Source organism: Neodiprion fabricii, chromosome 2, assembly GCF_021155785.1.
Source record: "Neodiprion fabricii isolate iyNeoFabr1 chromosome 2, iyNeoFabr1.1, whole genome shotgun sequence".
Classification (NCBI taxonomy): Eukaryota; Metazoa; Arthropoda; class Insecta; order Hymenoptera; family Diprionidae; genus Neodiprion; species Neodiprion fabricii.
The window spans coordinates 26050567-26071514 of record NC_060240.1 but is presented as its reverse complement, the minus strand read 5'-3'; the positions used below and the strand labels follow the sequence as shown (position 1 = coordinate 26071514).

Genomic DNA, 20948 nt, shown 5'->3' with positions numbered 1-20948 from the left:
CCCTCGTTCTAAAAACAGTTTCTTAACATTTACGGTATTATTAAAGTTGATGTCCGGAATGTCGATAACAATTCGAATTTACCAATTGTTATTATTTACGGTATGAATTATCTTAGGAAAAATTGCAAACTCACTCCAACTTAAATTCTTTTGGTTGACTGTACTTTGAAGTCTAATTTTCGTTTAGTTGGTACGAGCGCATGATTATGTTTTTTACTCTATTAACTATATATTGTCATTCCAGCCTACCTTTCCGTTGTAGCTTGATCATCGGTTTATTGGTTGTTTGTTAATAACATTCGTATGTTTTTGTGCCGTACGGCTTGTTACAAGTCAAGGCAAATAAATCGAATCTATGTATCCGTCTATTTATCCATCTATCCATCTATCCATCTACTTATCTATCTTTCGCCAACTCCTGTGTCGATTATACACGCTATGGGAAGTAATTGAGCCTGGTTTCTCTTTTCCCCCTTTTATTTTTTTATCCTACACACGATTCTAACAGAATCAACATGCATCTACAAGCACACCGTGAAAACTATAACGTTGTAGAAGGTTTCAGATTCGTTACCGATATTTTGACATAAGTCTTTTTCCTCTAAAAATTAGATGATTCTTACAGTAAGTGAATTGGTTTCAGAGATTTATCGTTAATCTCACCGGGCCGATACTGTCAGTTACTTACTATTTGATATGAGAAGAAAAACTAAACGTTCGGAAGCTCGCTGAAGACCCCATTTAGACGTTGAAATTTTTCCCCAATCAAGTTTTATCTACAGGTTTTTAGTTTTCATTTCTATCGCGTTCATTCCGAGTTATATATTTATCAGTTCTTGGCAGGCAAGCAAGGTTTGCAGACAGCGTACGTATAAATTTACAACGTGACCTAGACCAACTTTTATACAAGTAACTGTAACAGGATTTTACGAAATTTATCAATGTTCAAGAAATCGTAACGTGAAAAGATATTATTTTGCTAGAAAACTATATCATTTCTAAATTCTCATCAAAGAATAATATATACATGGATAAATATCTTTTTATCGAAAAGACGAATTGTTCGAAAGGATATAGAGAAGACATGGCTGGCCTTTCGCAAGATATTCAGAAATTTACATCGTGTGAATTTGACGCATTGAATTTGTAGTAATACGATGATAAGTGAACGTATCGTTGTAAATCATAATTTCCCGTCATTTCAAAGTTATAATATTCCATCCAATTTCTACGTCATGACATTATCCCGTAGAATTATTTTTCAAGGTACTCTGTAAAATAGTTTCAGACAAAAAACAATGTATATTTTCATAGTTCAATTAATCGTAAAACGATCAAGGTAGATTTTACGGGATGTTCGCAATTGCAATAAAAATCTAAACAAGTGTACATTTGATTTAAAAAAATTAAATGCAGCGTGTCGTTCGACGTATAAAATCATTATTTATCATCTCGTTGCGCGTTTGAATAAGTATTCGGTAAATTGAACGAAAACAAAGAAACCTGAAACGTAAATGTCTGCACTCAACATTAACGCCAAAGCATGGCAATAATATGCGTGGCGCTAGCATTCGTTAAATTGGTTTTAAAGAACCAAGATACACTTTCAACGCATACCCACAAACATGCATTCGATCGTACAACAACTACATTATCGCCCGATTAATCATAACCGTTTGACAAGCTATATCAACCGTATACCCGATACTCAAAATTCCGTCCAATTTCTGCGCATTCCGCGTACCGTACACTGAGAAAAATTTCATTTGCTACAGTAACTAGAAAAATTCAGTAAAACAGGCATCGTTAAAAAAGCTGTTTGAATATTGTTGGAATTAGGAAAAACGCGTTACGCCTAACAATTTTGCGCCATCGTCGATCCTTTTTTGGTAATTGCAACGCAAAATCAGTTTCTGAGGTATACTCTACTTTTTTAGTTAAACAAGGCTTTAACGTCCATTTATTCTAGCACAAGCATTAAACCTTCGCAACAGTTGCAAGAAAATCTCTAGTAGCAGCGATCGTAACGAGAAAGAATACTGACAAATTTTCACAATCCAACCTGCACCAATATTTTTCGATTGTGATAAAAAAAAATTAAAAAAAAAAAAAAAACCTGAAAACAGTCAAGGACCGAGCGTTAACCGTAACTAAAAATGTCTCTCGTCAATTTATACCTACCAACAAGCGGATCGTTTAACGAGGCGTAATCGGATCATCGTAAAGGTGAATTTACCGCGCGGATCGTCACCTATTGCATACGGGTTGATATCTCCCCTCCAGGTTTAACTCCGACTAGCCGCTCCTGCACCGCCGGCGTGACTACGATGGGCGGGGCATCGTCAAAGTAACCCCAGGTTGAGCTGCGACAGGTAGCCAAGGTACGCGCGTATGGAAGCCCGAGGATTGCAAGGGAGCATCGCCGGCTCAGTCTGTCGAGGTCCTTGGCCAGGTTAGGGCAGAGACCGTTCCGCCGATCGCGAAGCCTTTTACACCGATCGGTCTTAAAGCACGCAGCCGCCCCTCCAACCCCCCACCCCCTACACCCTTGCCACCCGACGCCATTCGTGGATAAAACAGATCTCGTCTCGCGGGTTATTTGGGGCGAGAACACCGATGGGAAATCGGTAGCGATATCTTCGACAGCGAACGAATATCCCGCCGATCGAGGCTCCGCACGAAAGTGAAGATCGGCATCGGGTGCAAAGATGATTGTTGACGAAACGGGCATTTAACTCGAGACCTCAGTGAAAAGTCCGATTTATCGTCGAACGGTTGTCCGATCGTACGTTGCAGTGGGAAAGTTTCGTTATCGCGATTTTTCTGTCAGTTTTGTTTGTGAACGATCGCACGTCCGGATCGCACTGGTTTTTTTCTCTTCTTTTTTTTTTTTTTTTTTCCTTTTTAAATACCGTTGGACGTAGACTTTACGGTTATTAGCGAGGTCCGCGGCAGTGATAAAAACTACGTCGACGATTTTTATATTCGAGGAAGTTGTCGTGTCAGTCTGGAGATCCATTTACTCCCAGAGAGGCTTCCGGGGGAGATTTTTCCGCATGCCGAGATATTGATGAACTCTGGATTGTTCCGGTGTGTGGAAGAAAGCGTCGAAACGTGATGTGTGGTGAGTTTAACATTAACCGTCGTTCTCTTGTTGTACTGGGTAGAGATTTTCGGGTAACGAACTACGTTTCACCGATCGTGATCGGTTCTCGTCCGAGAGATTGGCACCGCGATCGACGAAACAATTAATAACGCTAACTGAAAAACAAATAAAACAATAAATTCCAATATCGAATTACATTCTCTATTGCCGGTGGTGTAATATTCATTCGTTATAATCACAACGATTTTTTTCACCTCGTTTTCTTCCAACTCTTGAATAACCTGTTAATTTGACACGTTCGAGACGAGAGCTTCTGCCTTGCAGTGACGCTTGTTGTTATTATTTCGTTCAGAAGCTCGATTCACGTTAAATCACAAATCGTCTAGCTGTTTCGTACCAAGCGATGAAAAACAGGGCAACTCGTGAATGGGTTATACAACGAATCATATTATTTAAATCAGTGTGTTACTCATGCTTTTCGCGCGATCGTGAAAAAGATTGCAAAGACGACAAAAAAGAAACCCCCCCCCCGTTGTTACAATGAACATTGTCTCCTCGGTAAGGACAGAGATTCGTTCTTTGCATTAGACCAGGTTTACAATTCGTGCATGCGTGCAAAGCTATGCAGATTCTATTCACCACAGTGACGAATACACCTATTTAACCGTCTGACACGTAATTACTGTACGGTATTTAGGCACTTTAAATCTACCATCAATGTTCCGCGAAAGTGATTCTTCCTCCTGTCTAATTTTTTTTTTTTTTTTTTTGTTTTTGGGTTTGGTTTCTTCTTCCCTTTTCTTTTTTCTAAATTTTTTCACCTCCTTCCTCTTCGTCTCTCTCGCGAATCAATCGGTCGTACGTATTACGGCGTAACTGACAATTAACTTGTCAAACTTATTACGCATACAGCCGGAATTAACAAATCTGCGTTATAATCGTAACAGGGGCTGCGGCGTATAGTAATCCAGAAGCCTGCTGTGCGGTAGATTTGATCCGAGATAAACGTTAATTTCTCGTTTACGGCTCACGTTTAATATTTGGCCAGCTTCTTTACTCAGATTACCTACGATACGCATCCTTCAAATATTGACTACCTCAAATAAAAAAACGTTCATACAAAAGACTTTAACGTTGGATTGACGGAGAGCACACCACCTGACCACACATGATTGCTGTACCAAAAATACCATTTCTGCAGCAGCAACGTGACCGTTGTTTTGCTGGTGGCATAAAAAAAAAAAAAAAAAAAATAATAAAATACTTTGTATGTATTATATATTAGCTCGGATTTTTTTTTTTTTTTTTTATACGTGTCACGATCTTTCTTAAGACACATGACACTCTCTTTTTGTTGGTTATACATCACTTACAAACTACCACGAGTTATATACCGTGTCATATAAATACGCGAGGCAGCTTTATATATAGAGAGACATTTGTCAATGTCAAATCACGGAACGGGACGGGCATAAAGTCAACCGCCACCTTCTGGCATCGATATGTCGTTCGGAAAATGCTCAAAAAAAAAAAAAAAAAAAAAAATTGTTACTGTAAAAGGTATATATGGAAATTATTCAGACGCTTACGTCAGTCGCCAGATACACACGAGCGATCGCTTTATTTGATTTGGTCGCTGTCTGAAGGTATTTACGTCGATTCGCGAGAAAAAAAAAAAAAAAAAAACAGATCTCATTCCGTATCGATTTCTGCAACCACGCAACGTCTGTATTTCGGGATATTTTCTCTCTTTTATTATTTTTCTTGGAGTTTCTCGGATTCCTGCAGCCCCGCGTAAATAACAAAAATGAGATTGCATCGTAGGGGATGAAAAATGTAAAGAACGAATCAAGGCTGATTCGAATCTCGAGCGAATCTAACAGCTGGAAAATATTTTATTCGGTTTAAATTATTATTTACAGAATTGAGACATCTTTAAAGAGTCCGGTCGCTTGAATTTGATCGATTCGTTCCTAATCGCGTACATTGAATTTTATGCGATCACGACAAGATGCGATACTCGATCCGTTTCCACGTTCACATATCCGACATGTAATGCCTATTTTCACGCGAGTAAATTTTCGCCCTGCGTTACCGTTACGCGCGTTAGAACAGCGCAGGACAATGAAAGCTATTCCTAATCGTATTTATGGTGGTCGTAACGACTTGCGTGCAAATGCGTTCGGACGCGTCCTCGTCAAACACGCACGATTCGACGCTGATAGACGCGTTTTTCGGATATCACAACCGGACGGGGAAGGTGGATGGACAAATACACACCTGATATCTGCCTCGAATCTTTGATATCGTTTTATATGAGGCGGGGAGCTGCTCCCCGCTTTTAGCCATAACTTTTCTACATACGTACGGTTCTGGTCTTTGCCTGCGTTATTCGACACATTTTCCTGAGAATTGATTGAATATTCATTCCGATAATTCATTCGTTTGCATGTTCGTTCACCGAGAAAAATTTCATTCCTTACAGTAGTTAGAAAAATTCGGTAAAACAGGTATCGTTAAAAAACCTGTTTGAATATCGTTGGAATTACGAAAAACGAGGTACGCCTAACCATTTTGCGCTATTGTCGGTTTACTCTACTTTTTTAGTTAAATAAGGTTTCAGCGTCAATTTATTGTTGCGCAAGCATTAAATTTTCCCAACAGTTAAAAGAAAGTATAGCAACAGTGATCGTAATGAGAAAGAATAGTAACGGATACTAAAAAACTAATTTTCATTTTCTACCTAGAACTATATCTTTCGATTTTGGTAAAAAATAAAAATAGTTAAGGACCGAGCGGTAACGTGAACTAAAAATTTCTTTCAGCGTTGCTGCCGCTATTCGAAAAATAATTTAAGTCTGCGATAAAATTTTTTACCTCCTCCGACCGGGGCTTGATGATTTAATTTTTTCGCGCATAATTTGGATACACGCATTTTTTTGCAACCGATCACAATTAGAATTTCACCAAAATATCGTTATTCGAGTATTGGAGAACACTCTCTGTTCTTTGATGCTTAAAATCAACGGTTATAAACGCTTGGGAAACACGGGAAAATAATTGAATGAAAACAAATTGACCAAGTTTTCGTTTTAGACGCGTATACAGTCTTATCACCGATCTTCTGGTTTGCTCATACACAAGGTTTTCTTTCGTTCACGATCGTCTTCTTTTTGTCGCCTACGAGCTTATGCAGCACAATGGTAATGGCACGAAATTTCAATTATTACGAATACGCGTATCGGCCCCTCGTGGATACTTTAGATATCCATACCCATATTGAGAGAGTAATATGGTTCCGATAAAATCCACGTCATGTGTATGTAATTCTTTTTCACGCTACCGTGTCATCAGAATTAGCGTCGACCGATCGTTTGTGTGAGCTTAAATTCCCACTAGCAGAATCGTAAAGCGTTAGTTTTCCACTGGGTAAAAATTTATACCGCAAGTCTCGATTGCGCAAAATGCGATTTATGGCTGTTACACTTAATTGACGTTCTTCGGTAATTTTGGAAGTTGGATATTTGAATTTTGAGACTGGTAATTTCGGCGCATTTTTTAAATGGAGCTACGCCAGATTCCAATTTGATTCTTTCCGTATTTATTGGTATAGATGCGTATTTATTGCCTCAAACAGGGTTGCATTAAATTCATAAGTAGCCAGAGTTGAGTGGGAGTTGTTCAAAAGTAGCGCGGTTATTATTACGGACCGCAATTCAGTCCGACGGTTCTTAAAATATTGGTATAATTATTTGTCTGTGCAGACTGCGCCAGCTCTCAAAATGTTTTCAATTTTTCAATAAAACGTATTATTCGCACAAATAACTTTTATACGTGAGAGAATTTTATGGACAATTGAACAAAAGCAATATCGAGTTTTTCCTAAAACATTTATTCGAAATTAATTCAATATGTCTGCGATTGTAAATAATATACCCGTTTAGTCAGTTTATGCGAAAAATATCAACGCATGTTTATTGAGAAAGGAATTTCGACCGTCACGGTGTTTCGACTTCCGTTAGAGTCGACATTTTCATAGATTTATTACGATTTTCCAACTGGCTATGAATTGTTCCGGTCAACGATGCGTAGGCTCTGATAATAGCCTAAACAAGTGAAATTTTCCCCTTTCGGTAAGGAAGACTGACCAAACAACGATATCTCAAAGGATGTCGGAGTGCCGATGAGGCGAGCAAATCTTATAAACTTACGCTTCTTCTTTTATTTCTACAGCAATGAAATCGTTTAAAATCTTGGGAAACGACAGTATTCGAAATTGTGCTGAAACTGTGTCGGCTGACAAGAGTTCAGAAAATTAACGTCAAAACGCAAAATATATTTTTGTACACATTCACGATTAAAAATATATCAGTAGCGTACGAAATCGTCAAAGTGAGCAAGAATTTTCTACAAATATATTCAGACTCTTCGTTAATTTTTCGTAGTGTTTTCAGGCAACGCAACACAAAAAAAAAAAAAACAGTAACTGCAAACACGTTTATTTTCCAAATATTGAAACGATTTCGTCACTCCGAAGCGAATAAACCCGTATAAATATATTCGATTTGTTCGAATCGTCGGCTCTTCGGCCCCGAATCACGAGCGTGCGATTATCCCGTAAAATCGCGATCCTTGCCGATAAAATCCCGCAACCCCCGTGACGAGTCCCCGTTCTCTGTCACTCCAGAAGCCGTCCCGAGGTCCTGGCACGTGAAACCGGAGTTGCACCCGGGCACAGTCGGGGTTCCCGCCGGAGCATTGTCGCCCCCGGCAACATTGTCGCCGCCGGTAAGCCCGAGCTCTGCCTTACCGGCGTCCCCCTGGAGTCCCGAGGGCGGACGGGGGAGCAGCAACAGCAACAGCAGCAGGAGCAGCTCGAGCAGCAGCTGTAGCGGCAGCGGCAGCACCGCAGCGTCCGCGAGGATTCCGCCGGCTCCGATCCTGGACCGATTCAGCGCTTTCACTCTAGTTTCCCATCAGCAACATCATCCTGACTTACGTCTGCCCAACTTAACGTTCTCCCCGGGAACGACCGGAAACCGTGGTAAGTTGTGAATTTTTATCCATTTTTCACCAGTTTCCGTATTTCTACACGGTTAAAAATTTCTGCACGAAACTTCTTGCACTGTATTGGAAGTTTTATAAGTGATTTCACCATACATTTACTGTGTGTTCAATTTACGAACACAATAAATTTACTACAAAATTTATTGAGATGAAATTACTTTTTTGCCTTTTTTTTTTTTTTTTACTTTTTCCTATAAATTTTAGTAAAATTGAAAATTTTCATTGTAAATTTCAAAAAAAAAAAAGAAAATGCATAGTAATTTACGTTGCTACACCGATTTTGTAAATTTACACCTCTTTTGTACGGTAAATGTGTAGTAAATTCACAATCACTTTTAACAGTGTACATGTCGAGCTGGTTTCATGAATCATTACGTGTTGTTTGTCACCTTTTTAACCAATTTGCCACATATATTCACGTCTTGCTCGTTTGTGCACCACTATTCCGAAGAAAGTTACAAAAAACTACACGCAGGTTTTAGCTTGGTGATTCTGGAGGTCGGTGAATCCGAATTTGTTATCAGACCTTCCAAATTCGAAACAGCAGATTCAACACTGCGGGCTGAAACGGAAAACTCGACTAGATTCGAATGAAACTCCAGTTTCGTCTCACGAGCTTTAGAAACACATTCATCGAACCTTATGCCATTTTTGTAAATTACACACACTTGATATGAATTTTGGTTATTGATTTTCATTTTTATTCGCGTCTAACAACGCGCGTCGATGTCTACGTGTAAATCCGTCCGCTTGCCGAGTCCTGCTTTTCATTTTCGTAAAATTTCTTTCCCTCCTATGAACACATCGTATCTTTTTGTCAAATTTGCAGAAATGCGGTGCGGTCTCGTTTACGGGGGCTATGCTGGCGGGAGCGTCGCTGGGGGTGCGGTTGGGGCCTTGCCTTGGTGGGCCCATCACGCCGCAGGTCTTCTGCTGCCCCATTCTCTACTGCCCTCCAGAATACCGGGCCATCATCAAAACGCGACGCCTACCGGGGCCCAGCTACATCCCGCTGAACCTTTGAGTCCAGCGAGGGCCAGTTCCCCGGTAACGCATCGTGGTTACACACCCGAGAAGGCCCGGAGTGCCGGTGAGTCTCGATTACCTTCCCATAAACATATTACACGTAAGGTAGATGCACTATTTTTATCACCTTGGTACCGTTTGCGGTGATCGTTTGATCAAGTCTACCGCATAAGCATTACAGTTGTCTAACAATGAATAGTTGAACCTCTAGTACCAAGGCGAAGCAACTTCTGTGCAAAAATTATTCAAAGTCAGAATTTAGTCACGAATCGAGTAATCGAAGAAGTCAAAAGTCAAATGAATAAATTACGGAATTCTATAAAGAAACACCACAAATGGTAGAGTGACCATACATCGTGCGTCCATCCTACGGGTGGTTATTTTCAGTCGTATAGTATAGGGGAGGGGCAAAATGGGGTACCCCAAAAATTTCGTAAATGGTCAAAAATGACATCCAGCATCGTTTTACACCATTAAAAGCTAAAAAAAAAACATCTGTATACTTTTTGTGAAAAAATAAAAAAAAAAGAAATAAAATTTTTTTTTTCTTACCGGAAATTGAAAATTGACACTATTTACGTTGTTTGCAACTAAAAAAAAAAGAAAATTTAACATATTTACGTTCGCAAAATTTTAGTATTTCCTTAAGTACCCCGTTTTGCCCCCCCCCCCCCCCCTTGCCCCATATCGTCAGCGAAAAACATCGTCCCGCATTTTTTGTTACGCTCTTGGACTGGTGTTTGACGGTGATAAGACGCGACTAATTAATAAATAGCGGTATATCGAACGGTTGTTATCAGCCGTTCGTGTATAATTTACGTAATGCTGCATCAAGTGCAGGTTAATCGGTGCTCCTTATGCATGCGTCACTAATGCGCTATGAGTGCAAGTATTGCTGCAAGCAGATAGCAAACCCGCCAAGGACAGCTGGAAGAACCGTTGCTCTAAACTGATAAGGATATGGAAAAACCAGTATTTTTCTAGCACTGAAAATGCGTCGACACTAACCGCCAGGCCTGAAGCTTCAAGGCTTTCGGAATAATATTTTCAGACACTATTCGGAGTACCAACGCGTGGACCCAATCATTTTCATGAAAAATAATCGTTCCATGTCCTTCCGAGTCGCATGAAGGGGCTTTTGGTCAAATACCTCGTACCTGTTTCGTTATGGTTAACCGATCTAAAAAATCTCAGGGAAGCCCAACCTGGACTACGTTCTAGTCGTATTTTTCGGACAGTTTTAGAAACATCTCGTCCTAGCTTTCGCCACGGCTACAGTGACTGCATATTCGATATTTACAGGTGTGGGCGTGTGTCGGTTTTATTTTACAGAGGAAGAGGCGCCTCTCAATCTGAGCACAAAGCCAGGCGACAGTTCGCCGAGCCACAGCTTACGCAAGAGCGAGATATGGTCGCCAGGCTCGGTCTGTGAACGAGAAGCGAAGGAAACGCGGCCTCCGTCGTCCTGGAGTCCCCCGATCGCCTCAACCCCAGCCGTATCGAGGCTCGTACATTATTCACCACTGACGCCACCCTCTTCCTCGGAGAGAACTTTCCAGGTAAGTTTTAAGTTCCGACTCGGAGTCGATTCATGCGTGTTTCGCATTGAGAAAAATTTAGTTAAACAGGTATCGTTAAAAAACACTGAGCGAAAACGAAGTCAATGGGGCGAGAAATTTTTACCCTTTGGCAAAACCGCGGTATGTATACAAAGTTGCGGTTCGAAGCTTTTCGAAGCGTTCCAGCATTTGAACGAACCTTTTAACGCCAACGCAACATCATGTGTCACTTAACAGTGCGATACATCAGCCCGAAACATGCCGTGGTAATTATATAATTCGAAAAGCTGGCCAAGGTGACCATTAGTCGGATAATTTGTCAACTCGGAATATCCTGTCAGACGTGTCACTGATTGCTCTACTACTTTTCTCACCACACGTATACATACACGTTGCAAGTACCACAATAGGTAATTTATGGACTATGTTTATTCTTTCCCGTATTTCCTAGATGCAAAGTACGCGAACAATTTCGCGCAACGTGTCCTAAACAAACAATTATTTCCAAAAGTAACGGGTTTGGAAATTTTATTCGAAGCAGATTTGGGACTGAACATTGAAAAAAAAACGATTCTTATACATGTGTCTACAAAGTAGAGATCCAGAAAATAATCACTTGGCATTTTTTTTTTTTTTTCAAGCAATATGATTTTGGTTGTTACAAACAATTGAATTTTAAGGTGGTTCTCAAACGGTTTTCGATTTTTTTGCTCTCATGGGGTAAATTGTTTGAAAATTGATGCGATCTCTTACAGCGAAATCGAGATATTTTGTACCGTACGAAGACGTTATTTGAGTTCTTTGTATTCTGATTAAAATCAGAGAAATTCACAGGTTTGATACGATTATAAAAACGAATACCAGTATATCCGGCTGCCACTGAAATCAAATCGTCGAATTTCAGCGTAGCCACAATACAAAATGTTTTATTTCATAATTTTGTAAAAATCGATCAAATAACCGAGGCTAAATCGGCAAAACACTCGACGGTAGATCGAAAATAGGTAGAGATGTAACTCCCGGTTTGAAATTGCAGGCTTATTAGTATCTTAACGGCGTGAGCTCGTTTCCAGGTCTTTGTCTCTGATGCAACCGGAAGTATGTGCGTTCAGCTCGGTATGAATGAGACGCGGACTCCGCACCTCGGTGTCTCGGCATCTTCGTACACCTCAGTTCCCCGTATGAATCGACAACTTCCTTGCAATTCCCATTCTTATTCAACGGCATTGAAAAAGGAACGCTAATAGCGACGCGCTCCCCGCATTATTTTCTTATTTAAACTTTCACGCTATCGACCGGAGGCGTCTGAACGGCGCGGGAATTTAAAACCCGCTGATTCGATACGCGTGAACGTGGATCGGATGAATATCAAAGATCGCACAACGCGTACGAAAAACGTTTATACGTATCATAGAATTACTAGTTCGAACGGCGATCCGATAATCGGTGAGAAAAATCGAGTCGCCAGCGACTCGCCGTCGTCGCCTTTGTTCTGCGCATGCTCGCAAGCTACAACCAATGAGAGAGCAAAAACCTTCGCGATGCACCTGTGCTCACAATCGCCAACGTCTAACTTCAACACTGTGTACGAGAACGCAGAGACTCGGACGTAATGCTCCTTGTAATTCCTTTTCCTGGAATCGCGTGTATGTACGAATATGACGGTCCGATTGTAATGCGATAAAAAATAGGAAACAGCTCACCGAGCTATAATGATTCATGATAATCGATTAACTTCAGCAAACATCGAGCACGTTTACAATGACTCGTTCTTATTGTGCACACCTCGGTAAAACGTTCTCTCATGTGGCGTCTCGCGTCTCGCCGACTTTTGTCCACATTTTGCACACCGTACGTTTCATTTCGTTACATTTGTTGCCTTCTGAAGGGTGCCGATATTCGTTTAAAAAGTCTGGAAGTACCGAATTTGAAACACGATGGACGTCGCAAAGTAGCCAACTTCGGAGTTTTGTCGTACTTTAGACCCGATGCAAGTTACCAAAGTGACTGTGAGTTTTGATCACCTATTTTCTGTACTTTGTTCCCAGTGTAAGCAGTGCGGAAAAGCTTTCAAGCGGTCCAGCACGCTGAGTACGCATCTACTGATCCATTCGGACACGCGGCCGTATCCGTGCCAGTATTGCGGCAAGAGGTTTCATCAGAAATCAGACATGAAGAAGCACACCTACATCCATACCGGTGAGTTTCAATCCTTTTCTCGCATAAAGTATATTCTATTCCGATTTAAACGACATCGTATTATCCGAGAATTTCTGACGTGTATTTAATCAATTAGTACAACGCAGAGCGGGGGAGAGAGAAAGAGAGAGACCGTTATATGTATACCTGCGAATACAGGAATACAGAATGCGTGAAGAATTGTAATGAGAAAAAAAATTACATCGAATCGGAAAGTCATTGTGCCATCGCTTCAAAAGTATGGATTGACCGGTATTGACCCTTTTGTTTTGCAAAATTATAAGTTCACGGCGCAAATTGTGAATTTATCGACGCCTACGACCAATTTCTGGAGGGTTAAGACACCAAAAATTTATTTCCTGGTAATTTTAGAACTAATTGTAAGGATCAAACAGATAGAACCAAAATAGGTCAATAATTGGTACACCTGCAAGTTACTTTTCCTCACAGAGGGCGATTCTTTGAAAGAGGGAAATCGTTGTCACGCAGTCACTGAATTCACTGTTCAGAGAATGTGAAAAGGCTAGTGGTGTAGTTTACTGTAGAAATTACGACAATCGTGGTATCATCAATATGAAAAGGGCTGGCGAAATTGCTGCACAACAAAATTCTCACTATTTGCATAGTATATACGTATTCTCAATTGGCTTCGTGACAGTCGCAGTGCACTTGACAACAATAAACTACCCTTTCGTACACTTCGTAGGCAAGTGAGGTTAATATAGCAATTTTCCCACTAATGCCGACAATTGAGACGTGTGTCTTGAAAGCAGCCCGTAGCGACGCGAGTCTCGTACTCAATTCGTTTCTAACCTATTCTTAGTGCGAGAAGTCTACGCATCCGTCTATCCATCTGCCGGCGGCTGCCTGAACTAATGTAAAAACTATAAATCAACGTTCAGCGTCTGGTTTTTCGTTTCGATGAAAGAGAACTGAAGTTGTTTTTTAATCCCTTCCTAATAATTGCGTTCGTTAAACAGTTTTGCGACGAAGAATTTTTCATTTTCCGAAACCTAACGAAGATCAAAACTCGTTTAAAAAGAGTTCGAATTTTTTTCGTTCGTTAGGAAACACTTTCAAAAGAAATTGTTACATTCATCCGGATTGGAAATCTGATTTTACGATTTTATATGAATTTTCAATTATTACATACAAATTACTGGCACTAAAACAGTGCCACACTGAGGAAAATTCATTTCTTACAGTAACTAGAAAAATTGAGTAAATCAGGTATCATTGAAAAAACTGTTTCAATATTGTTGGAATTACGAAAAACGAGGTACACTTAACCATTGTACGCTGTTGTCGGTTTACTCTACTTTTTTAGTTAAATAAGGCTTTAACGTCAAATTATTGTTGCACAAGCATTAAATTTTCCTAACAGTTAAAAGAAAGTATAGCAACAGTGATCGTAACGAAAAAGAATAGTAACGGATACTAGAAAACTAATTTTCATTTTCTACCTAGAACTATATTTTCCGATTGTGTTAAAAAATGAAAATAGTCAAGGACTGAGCGGTAACCGGAATTAAAAATTTCAGTGCAGTGAAACAATAGTGTCCTTCGATACTAGTGCGCGAAGGTGGCAATGCCCGCACAAGCGTGAAGGCGCGGCACGAGCCCGTAGACGAGTTGAAGGGCGAGTGTGGCGCATTCACGCGAGATAGGCATTGCCAACTTTCGCACTAGTATCGAACTCTATTTTTTGCTACACCTGTAACGGAAAATCCGACGTACACGATTATTTTTACACGAAACCACGGCACGATGTCTGTTCAGTGACGATGTCGAGCAGGCAAAGAGTGACAAACTATTCCATCGGTGGCGCTAGTGCAGCTGTTTGCGAAATGCGCAACTGTGGATAAAAGCGCGACCGTCTTTTTCGCACACCGCTAGCAATGCGCGAAGGTTTATCTTATACCGCCGGCAATGTGCGAAGGTTTTTTTCTCACACCCCTAGCAACGCGCGAAAGTTTTTCCCGCACATGTGTATAAAAGACTACTTTCGGTGCTTGTAAATGGTGCATAAAAATGGACTTTCCATGCAGATGTTGCAAAAATGTAGTTATTTCGTTAAGATACGTTTTATATATTCACACGTTATACAGGGTGTTGAAAAAAGGTGGATACACCTGGATAGCCCGAAAACGAAGTAACTCAGAGATAAACTGATAATAGATTCCCGAATGACCCCGGCGATGGTTAATACGTATTCGGACGTAAAATTTCCCGCTGAATCCAAATTCGAACGAAAAAATTGGGGTTTCCGTTTGAAATTTCAAAGTTGGGCCTCATAAGGCCCCCCCCTGGGCCCATCTGGTCCAAAAACTAATATCACAATTGGATTCCCAGGGAAAAATTATTCGGAAATCTATTATCAGCTTACCTCTAAGTTACTTCGTTTTCGTGCTATCCAGGTGTATCCACCTTTTTTTCAACACCCCGTAAACATACCGGTAACTGCAGGTTCAGACTGGTAGAAAAAATGTTTTCGCACCAGAAATCCCTAGTGTAAAGAAAACGATCGTGGATCGTCTGCACGTTACATGTGCGTATGTTGCATACCGGTGTAGATGCGTACACATGTAAGCCTAGTCCAAGAGGCGCGGAGGTATAATAAAGCTATATATTCATACTCCCAAGAGTAAATCAGACCTGTTATTTTCTTCGGAATTGTTAACACATTTTTTTTTTTTTTTTTATTTTATTATCGTCTGCGCAGTTTTGCATCGCGATCCCGTTCCTCAATGCTGGTTTAGCCGCGGTGTATTGTGCCAATATTATTATACACACTTCACTGTCCTCGTTGTCTTGATTGACATTACCGTACACGATACGCTGCAGAAATTCGCTGTACGTGTATGTGTGAGTGTCGGATATGAACACGATGCGTGTTGAAAAAAAAAGAAAAAAAAAAAAAAAAAAAAACTTCAAACGAGACAATGTAATTTGACATATATGAGTTCGTACATTATTCAATGGAAGTGTTCAGCCGAAATTGATGTGCAACTTAAACCGACAATTTTATTACATTGTTGAAACCTAGGAAAATCGTACTTGACGTCTTCGTGTGACAGGAAATAGCACAGAATCGAGGAAAAAGAAGAACCGATTTTTAGATCTGGCAGATTGACAGAGACTATGTTTTACCAGTTGTTTTTACAGAACAAACTCTTGGAGGAAAAAAATCGAGGTCGGAAATCGAAGGTCTTCACTTTTTTCAACGTTCCCGCAAACTTGCCTATCCGACTTTAAAAGTCCGACGTCAAAAAATCACTGTCAAAGATTTTTTATGATTGTTGGTATGGCAACAAAAAAAAAAAAAACAATCGGCTGCCTTATTACTCGCGCAAGTGCTTGAAGAAAAACTGTTTTCTTGTTACTAACCGCGGAGTGAGTAAAAATAAATTAACCTAGTTAATTTTTATCACACAGATGTTTTCAGTCATGAGGCATTTATCACCAATTCACTGAGTTCACCGATGAATATAGTCGATTCAATTTACATCAACTGTATATAACAATGACTTGTAAGAATTTTCGCCGCAGTTCAATTCACTGATTCGTACGTTATGAATTATGGTATACATAGTTGTCAGAAATAAAATGAACCTCCCTATAGCTGAATAACTTCCCGCAGGCATACCTGTCACGTGGCTACAGTCGGTGGTATAACTACATGTAATTTCGGCCTAAATCAACCATGGTATAAAGATCAAGGTACCGCCTAGACGCGGTTACGTATTTTCTCCTCATCAATATGCCATGGATTGGGTAATGCCGAGGCGATTGTTCGTGCGGAGAGGATGTATCGCGTAATTCGGGGCTCGGAAATAAAATTGCGCCGATTCGAGTGATCCTCCCTTCGCACCGCCTCTTTTCTTCTCTCTTATCTTACCAAACCCTTGCAATCTCATCGAGGCGCAGTATGATTTACATGCCGTCGTAAGTACCTGGGGTGAAACCGTAATAATCACAAAAATGAGTCGCAAATATTAAAAAAAAAAACAAATTGTTTAAATTTCTGGATGACCGTCGAAGTAATTTTAACCTTGGGACCAATCGGTTCGTTTGGAAATATGCGTTTTCATGAGACATAAAAGAATACAAGTTAAAAAAACAAGTAAAGATAATCACCGGCTAGAAGGTACGACGATCCGTTGAAAGGAGTTGAGTGTATAAAATTTGACTAAAAATAATGTTTGTTCAGTCAATTTCTGATCGTAAGACAAAGAAACTGCAGGTAGATGTTCGATATTACAATACTATATATACGTATATACGTGGCTTCGGCCAGTTTTTATTTCGCCAAAATATTCGCTTCGTATCAAAAGATTGTATTTTATTCCAAAAATTGATCGTACTCGTCAGATCCTGCTGTACATTGACTATAAGCAGTGTGATTTACCCGTTAATATGGTTTTAAAAAAAGTGATCCGAATTCTTAATTTGAATGTCGTTTAGTTGACATGACATGATTGATTTTTACAAAATTTCGTGGTTATTATCGCAATGTAGTCAGTAGACTGTTTTGAATAAGGAAATATGTTTTTTCCTCGCGCAAGGTTTACTTTAAAGTTTAGTCTTTGTCGTAGAAGAAAATCATTCCAAAATCCAGAACTTTTCAACCCAAGTCTTAAAACTGTACGATTATTTAAACGAAAAATAGGCACACGGTACTTTAGGCACATACTTGAGCTAAAAATTCCATACCATGGAAGGACTTGTAGTTGGGGGAAGAAAAAAAAAAAAAAAGAAAAAAACTAGTCAGGCATACCGTTGCGAACATTGCACATACGTGTTATACTACTTGAACATCATGCGATGTTAATTAGGAATTGATGAAACATGAACCAAGTATAAAGCGATATACACAAGTATAATGTATACACATCACACGTATATCTATACATATACCTATAACGCATGGGGATATATATGCGAGAAGGTCTGGACTTTGTCCCACAGGAATAATTCATGGGAAACTTTCACAAGGCAAAAAGCGCCGATGATATTAAGAGGGGGGGAGGGGTGGTGGAGGGTGACGAAGAAGGGGGAAAACGTGGTAAACGGGGGGTGGGGGGGGGGGGTGGGGTGGGGGAGGGAACTTGCGGACAAGGCTTGATTTACACTTATAACCCCGGCTTTTGTACACGGGCACGGCCATCGTCGCTGGTGGAAAGCGATTAGTTAACTATTAATTTGCCTATCTGGGGGAAAACTAATTCGAAAACGCATCTATTATGGGAAAATCGTTGTAGAGGTCTTTAAGAACATTTTGCACTTACACACAGATACGATGAGGCTTGTGTATTCAACGAATGTCAGTTATTATTGTTTTCACATCGTGTTGGTTTGATTAGTTCGTAATGGGAAAGCTCGTTATCGAGTCGAGTCGCAGAATGCGTTCGAAAAGAGTTTGAAAAAGAAAAAAAAATCATTGCAGGATTTTACACAACTTCTCACTCCCTCTTTCTTTATTTTTCTTTTTTTTTTCTTTTTTCTTTTAATTTTCATCCGTCGTTAAATATCTCTGCGATTTACCGAAATTTTGCCCTTTGAAGTGTGATGTTAGCATTTTTTTTTTTTTTTTTTAGTAGTATTACGATTATTCGGGACGCGATACACAAATTCCGTATAGAATTTTATCCCGTATTCCGAGGAAAGTCAAAAAAAAAAAGCGACAAGTAAGAAAATTCGTGGCAATCTTCCGAAGCAAACGGAAATTCCTTGCCAAAAGTGCAAAAAATCACATCCAAGCTAATCGCGGTGTAAATTAAAATAACGAAAAAAATCCGTCATCATAAATCATTTTCAAAGGTACATCTACGTGTATCAATTTTTCCCCACTAGTCCAGAGCAAAGATACTGCCAACAAAGAGTGTTATTAGAAAGATTGGCGTTGTCATTTCGAAACTACAAATCCTGAAGTAAGAAAATAGATGATCTGTCGGAATGAGAAGGAATGAAAACTCGATGAAGATAAAAAAAAAAAAAAAATAAAAAACCGAAGCGACGAATGAAAGAAGGAAGAAAAGAAAACCGAAGGAAAAGGAGAAAAACAAAATGTTCCACTCAATTTCGTTATTCATATATGTAGATACGGGATACGATGCGAAAATTTTTCTTACCACCTGCTGAGAATCGTCGCACATATATACGAGGGTTTATCCACGATATGTATGTGAGATACGACACCGAATATATATATATACATATATATATATGTATATGTATGTTTACACGCATGGTTAATAAAACATATCATTGTGCACGGTGTTTTTTCAGCAGCTTTAGTCTTAGCTTTTTATTATTGTTTATTCTGTCATGTGCGCTGATGTACTTGCAGCTAAAACAGATTGTTATTAATAATTTATGCGCACGGCTCGAGGTATTCACATACGGACATGTACACTGAGAAAAATTTCATTTGACATAGTAACTAGAAAAATTCAGTAAAACAGGTATCGTTAAAAAAATCGTTTGAATATTGTTGGAATTACGAAAAATGAGGTACGCGTAACCATTTTGCGCTATTGGCGGTTTACTCTACTTTTTTAGTCAAATAAGGCTTTAACGTCAATTTATTGTTGCCCAAGCATTAAATTTTCGCAACAGAAGCAAGAAAATATATCAACAGTAACAGTAATGAGAAAGAATAGTAACGGATACTAAACTTTCCGATAACAGCCAGAAAACTAATTTTCACTTTCTACCTAGAACTATATTTTTCGATTATGGTAAAAAATGAAAATAGTTAACGAGCGAGCTGTAACCGGAAGTAAAAATTTCTCTCAGTGTAAAATATGCGTATCGAAACTGTGCGTTGAAATTTTGTGACCAAAGATGTTTTTGTCAACTTTTAAGCTTGATTTCACACTTTATATTTATATTAAATAGGTACGTAAATACTCTGTAACAAAAAACGAGCGTTGATCGGTACATTTTATAAAAATATGGGTACTGCGTGTAGACAGTTTTCTTTATTTTATAATTGAAAAGTTTTGGATTTTTATTCTTGGATACACTGAACTGATATGTGCCTTCCACGTAACGTGCGTAATTAGAAAACATGTCGTCGGGGAAAATTTCTAACTTTTCAATTCTTTCAAATATGTACAACGACGCGGTTTCCCTCCCGTTTCGCAATTGCTGCAATCAGAAGTAACGGCTGCAAACAATCCAGTCGCTAACTCTGAGAGTTTTTTCTTCAAGTAGCCCAGCTAGGGAAACAATGGGGGAAAAAGAAGAGTCCGAGACCAGTTCACCCCATAGATTGAGCTATCCCATAGCTCTCTGCAAGCCGGTTAAATAATGCACCGCGAAACGGTCATTAGCTGCAATTTGCGAGAAACTTTCTGCCAGATCCATTTTCTACCCTATAAATTATCCCTGTAAATCGTACGTAAAAACAAAGATATATGCGTATTTGTTGTTTTTTTTTTTTTTTGTTTTTTTATTTTCTTTTTTCTCTCATTCATGTATTTATCTTATACCGAGCGTTGCGGTAAATTGTGCGGACGGATTGCCGTCAACCCGACTAATAAATTTTCAAGAGGGCGGAGAACCGATACAGAAACCTTCGCTCTCGCGTAAAATCGAAGCAAGAACAGAGCTCATTATTTTTTTACATCTTCAACAGAATTACGATTTTATGAACGTGAATGACGACATTGTTCGTGAACAAAATTACTATCGATACGCGTACATATCGCTCATTTCGCATTTACATAGGAGAACTCAACGAAGATGACAACGAATCGAAACGCGCAGAATTTTTTTTGAAATTGTTACTGTGTCGTTTCTTCGCGAGTGTTAACATCACTATATGTATACTGAATGTTTTTTTCACATATAGAACGTGATCGAATAATCCGACTTTCTGATTTCTGCACTGAGAGAGAAATTTTTACTTCCGTTTACCGCTCAGTCTCTAACTATTTTCACTTTTTACCATAATCGAAAAATATAATTCCAGGTACAAAATAAAA

General features: G+C 39.4%; 2 protein-coding genes across 3 annotated transcripts in view; one reads left to right on the top strand and one right to left on the bottom strand.

Moving 5' to 3' along the window:
- LOC124174869 (kelch-like protein diablo) overlaps positions 1 to 20948 on the bottom strand; it is a 135795-nt gene that overhangs the window by 74645 nt on the left and 40202 nt on the right. The gene's annotated exons all lie outside the window — the stretch shown is intronic.
- LOC124174870 (protein odd-skipped-related 1-like) overlaps positions 2391 to 20948 on the top strand; it is a 30885-nt gene continuing 12327 nt past the window's right edge. The window contains exons 1-5 of the mRNA XM_046554448.1: positions 2391 to 3124; positions 7794 to 8150; positions 9003 to 9263; positions 10532 to 10758; positions 12807 to 12957. Coding sequence (XP_046410404.1) covers positions 3118 to 3124; positions 7794 to 8150; positions 9003 to 9263; positions 10532 to 10758; positions 12807 to 12957 — 1003 coding nt within the window. The 5' untranslated portion in view covers positions 2391 to 3117. The remainder of the gene's footprint in view (positions 3125 to 7793; positions 8151 to 9002; positions 9264 to 10531; positions 10759 to 12806; positions 12958 to 20948) is intronic.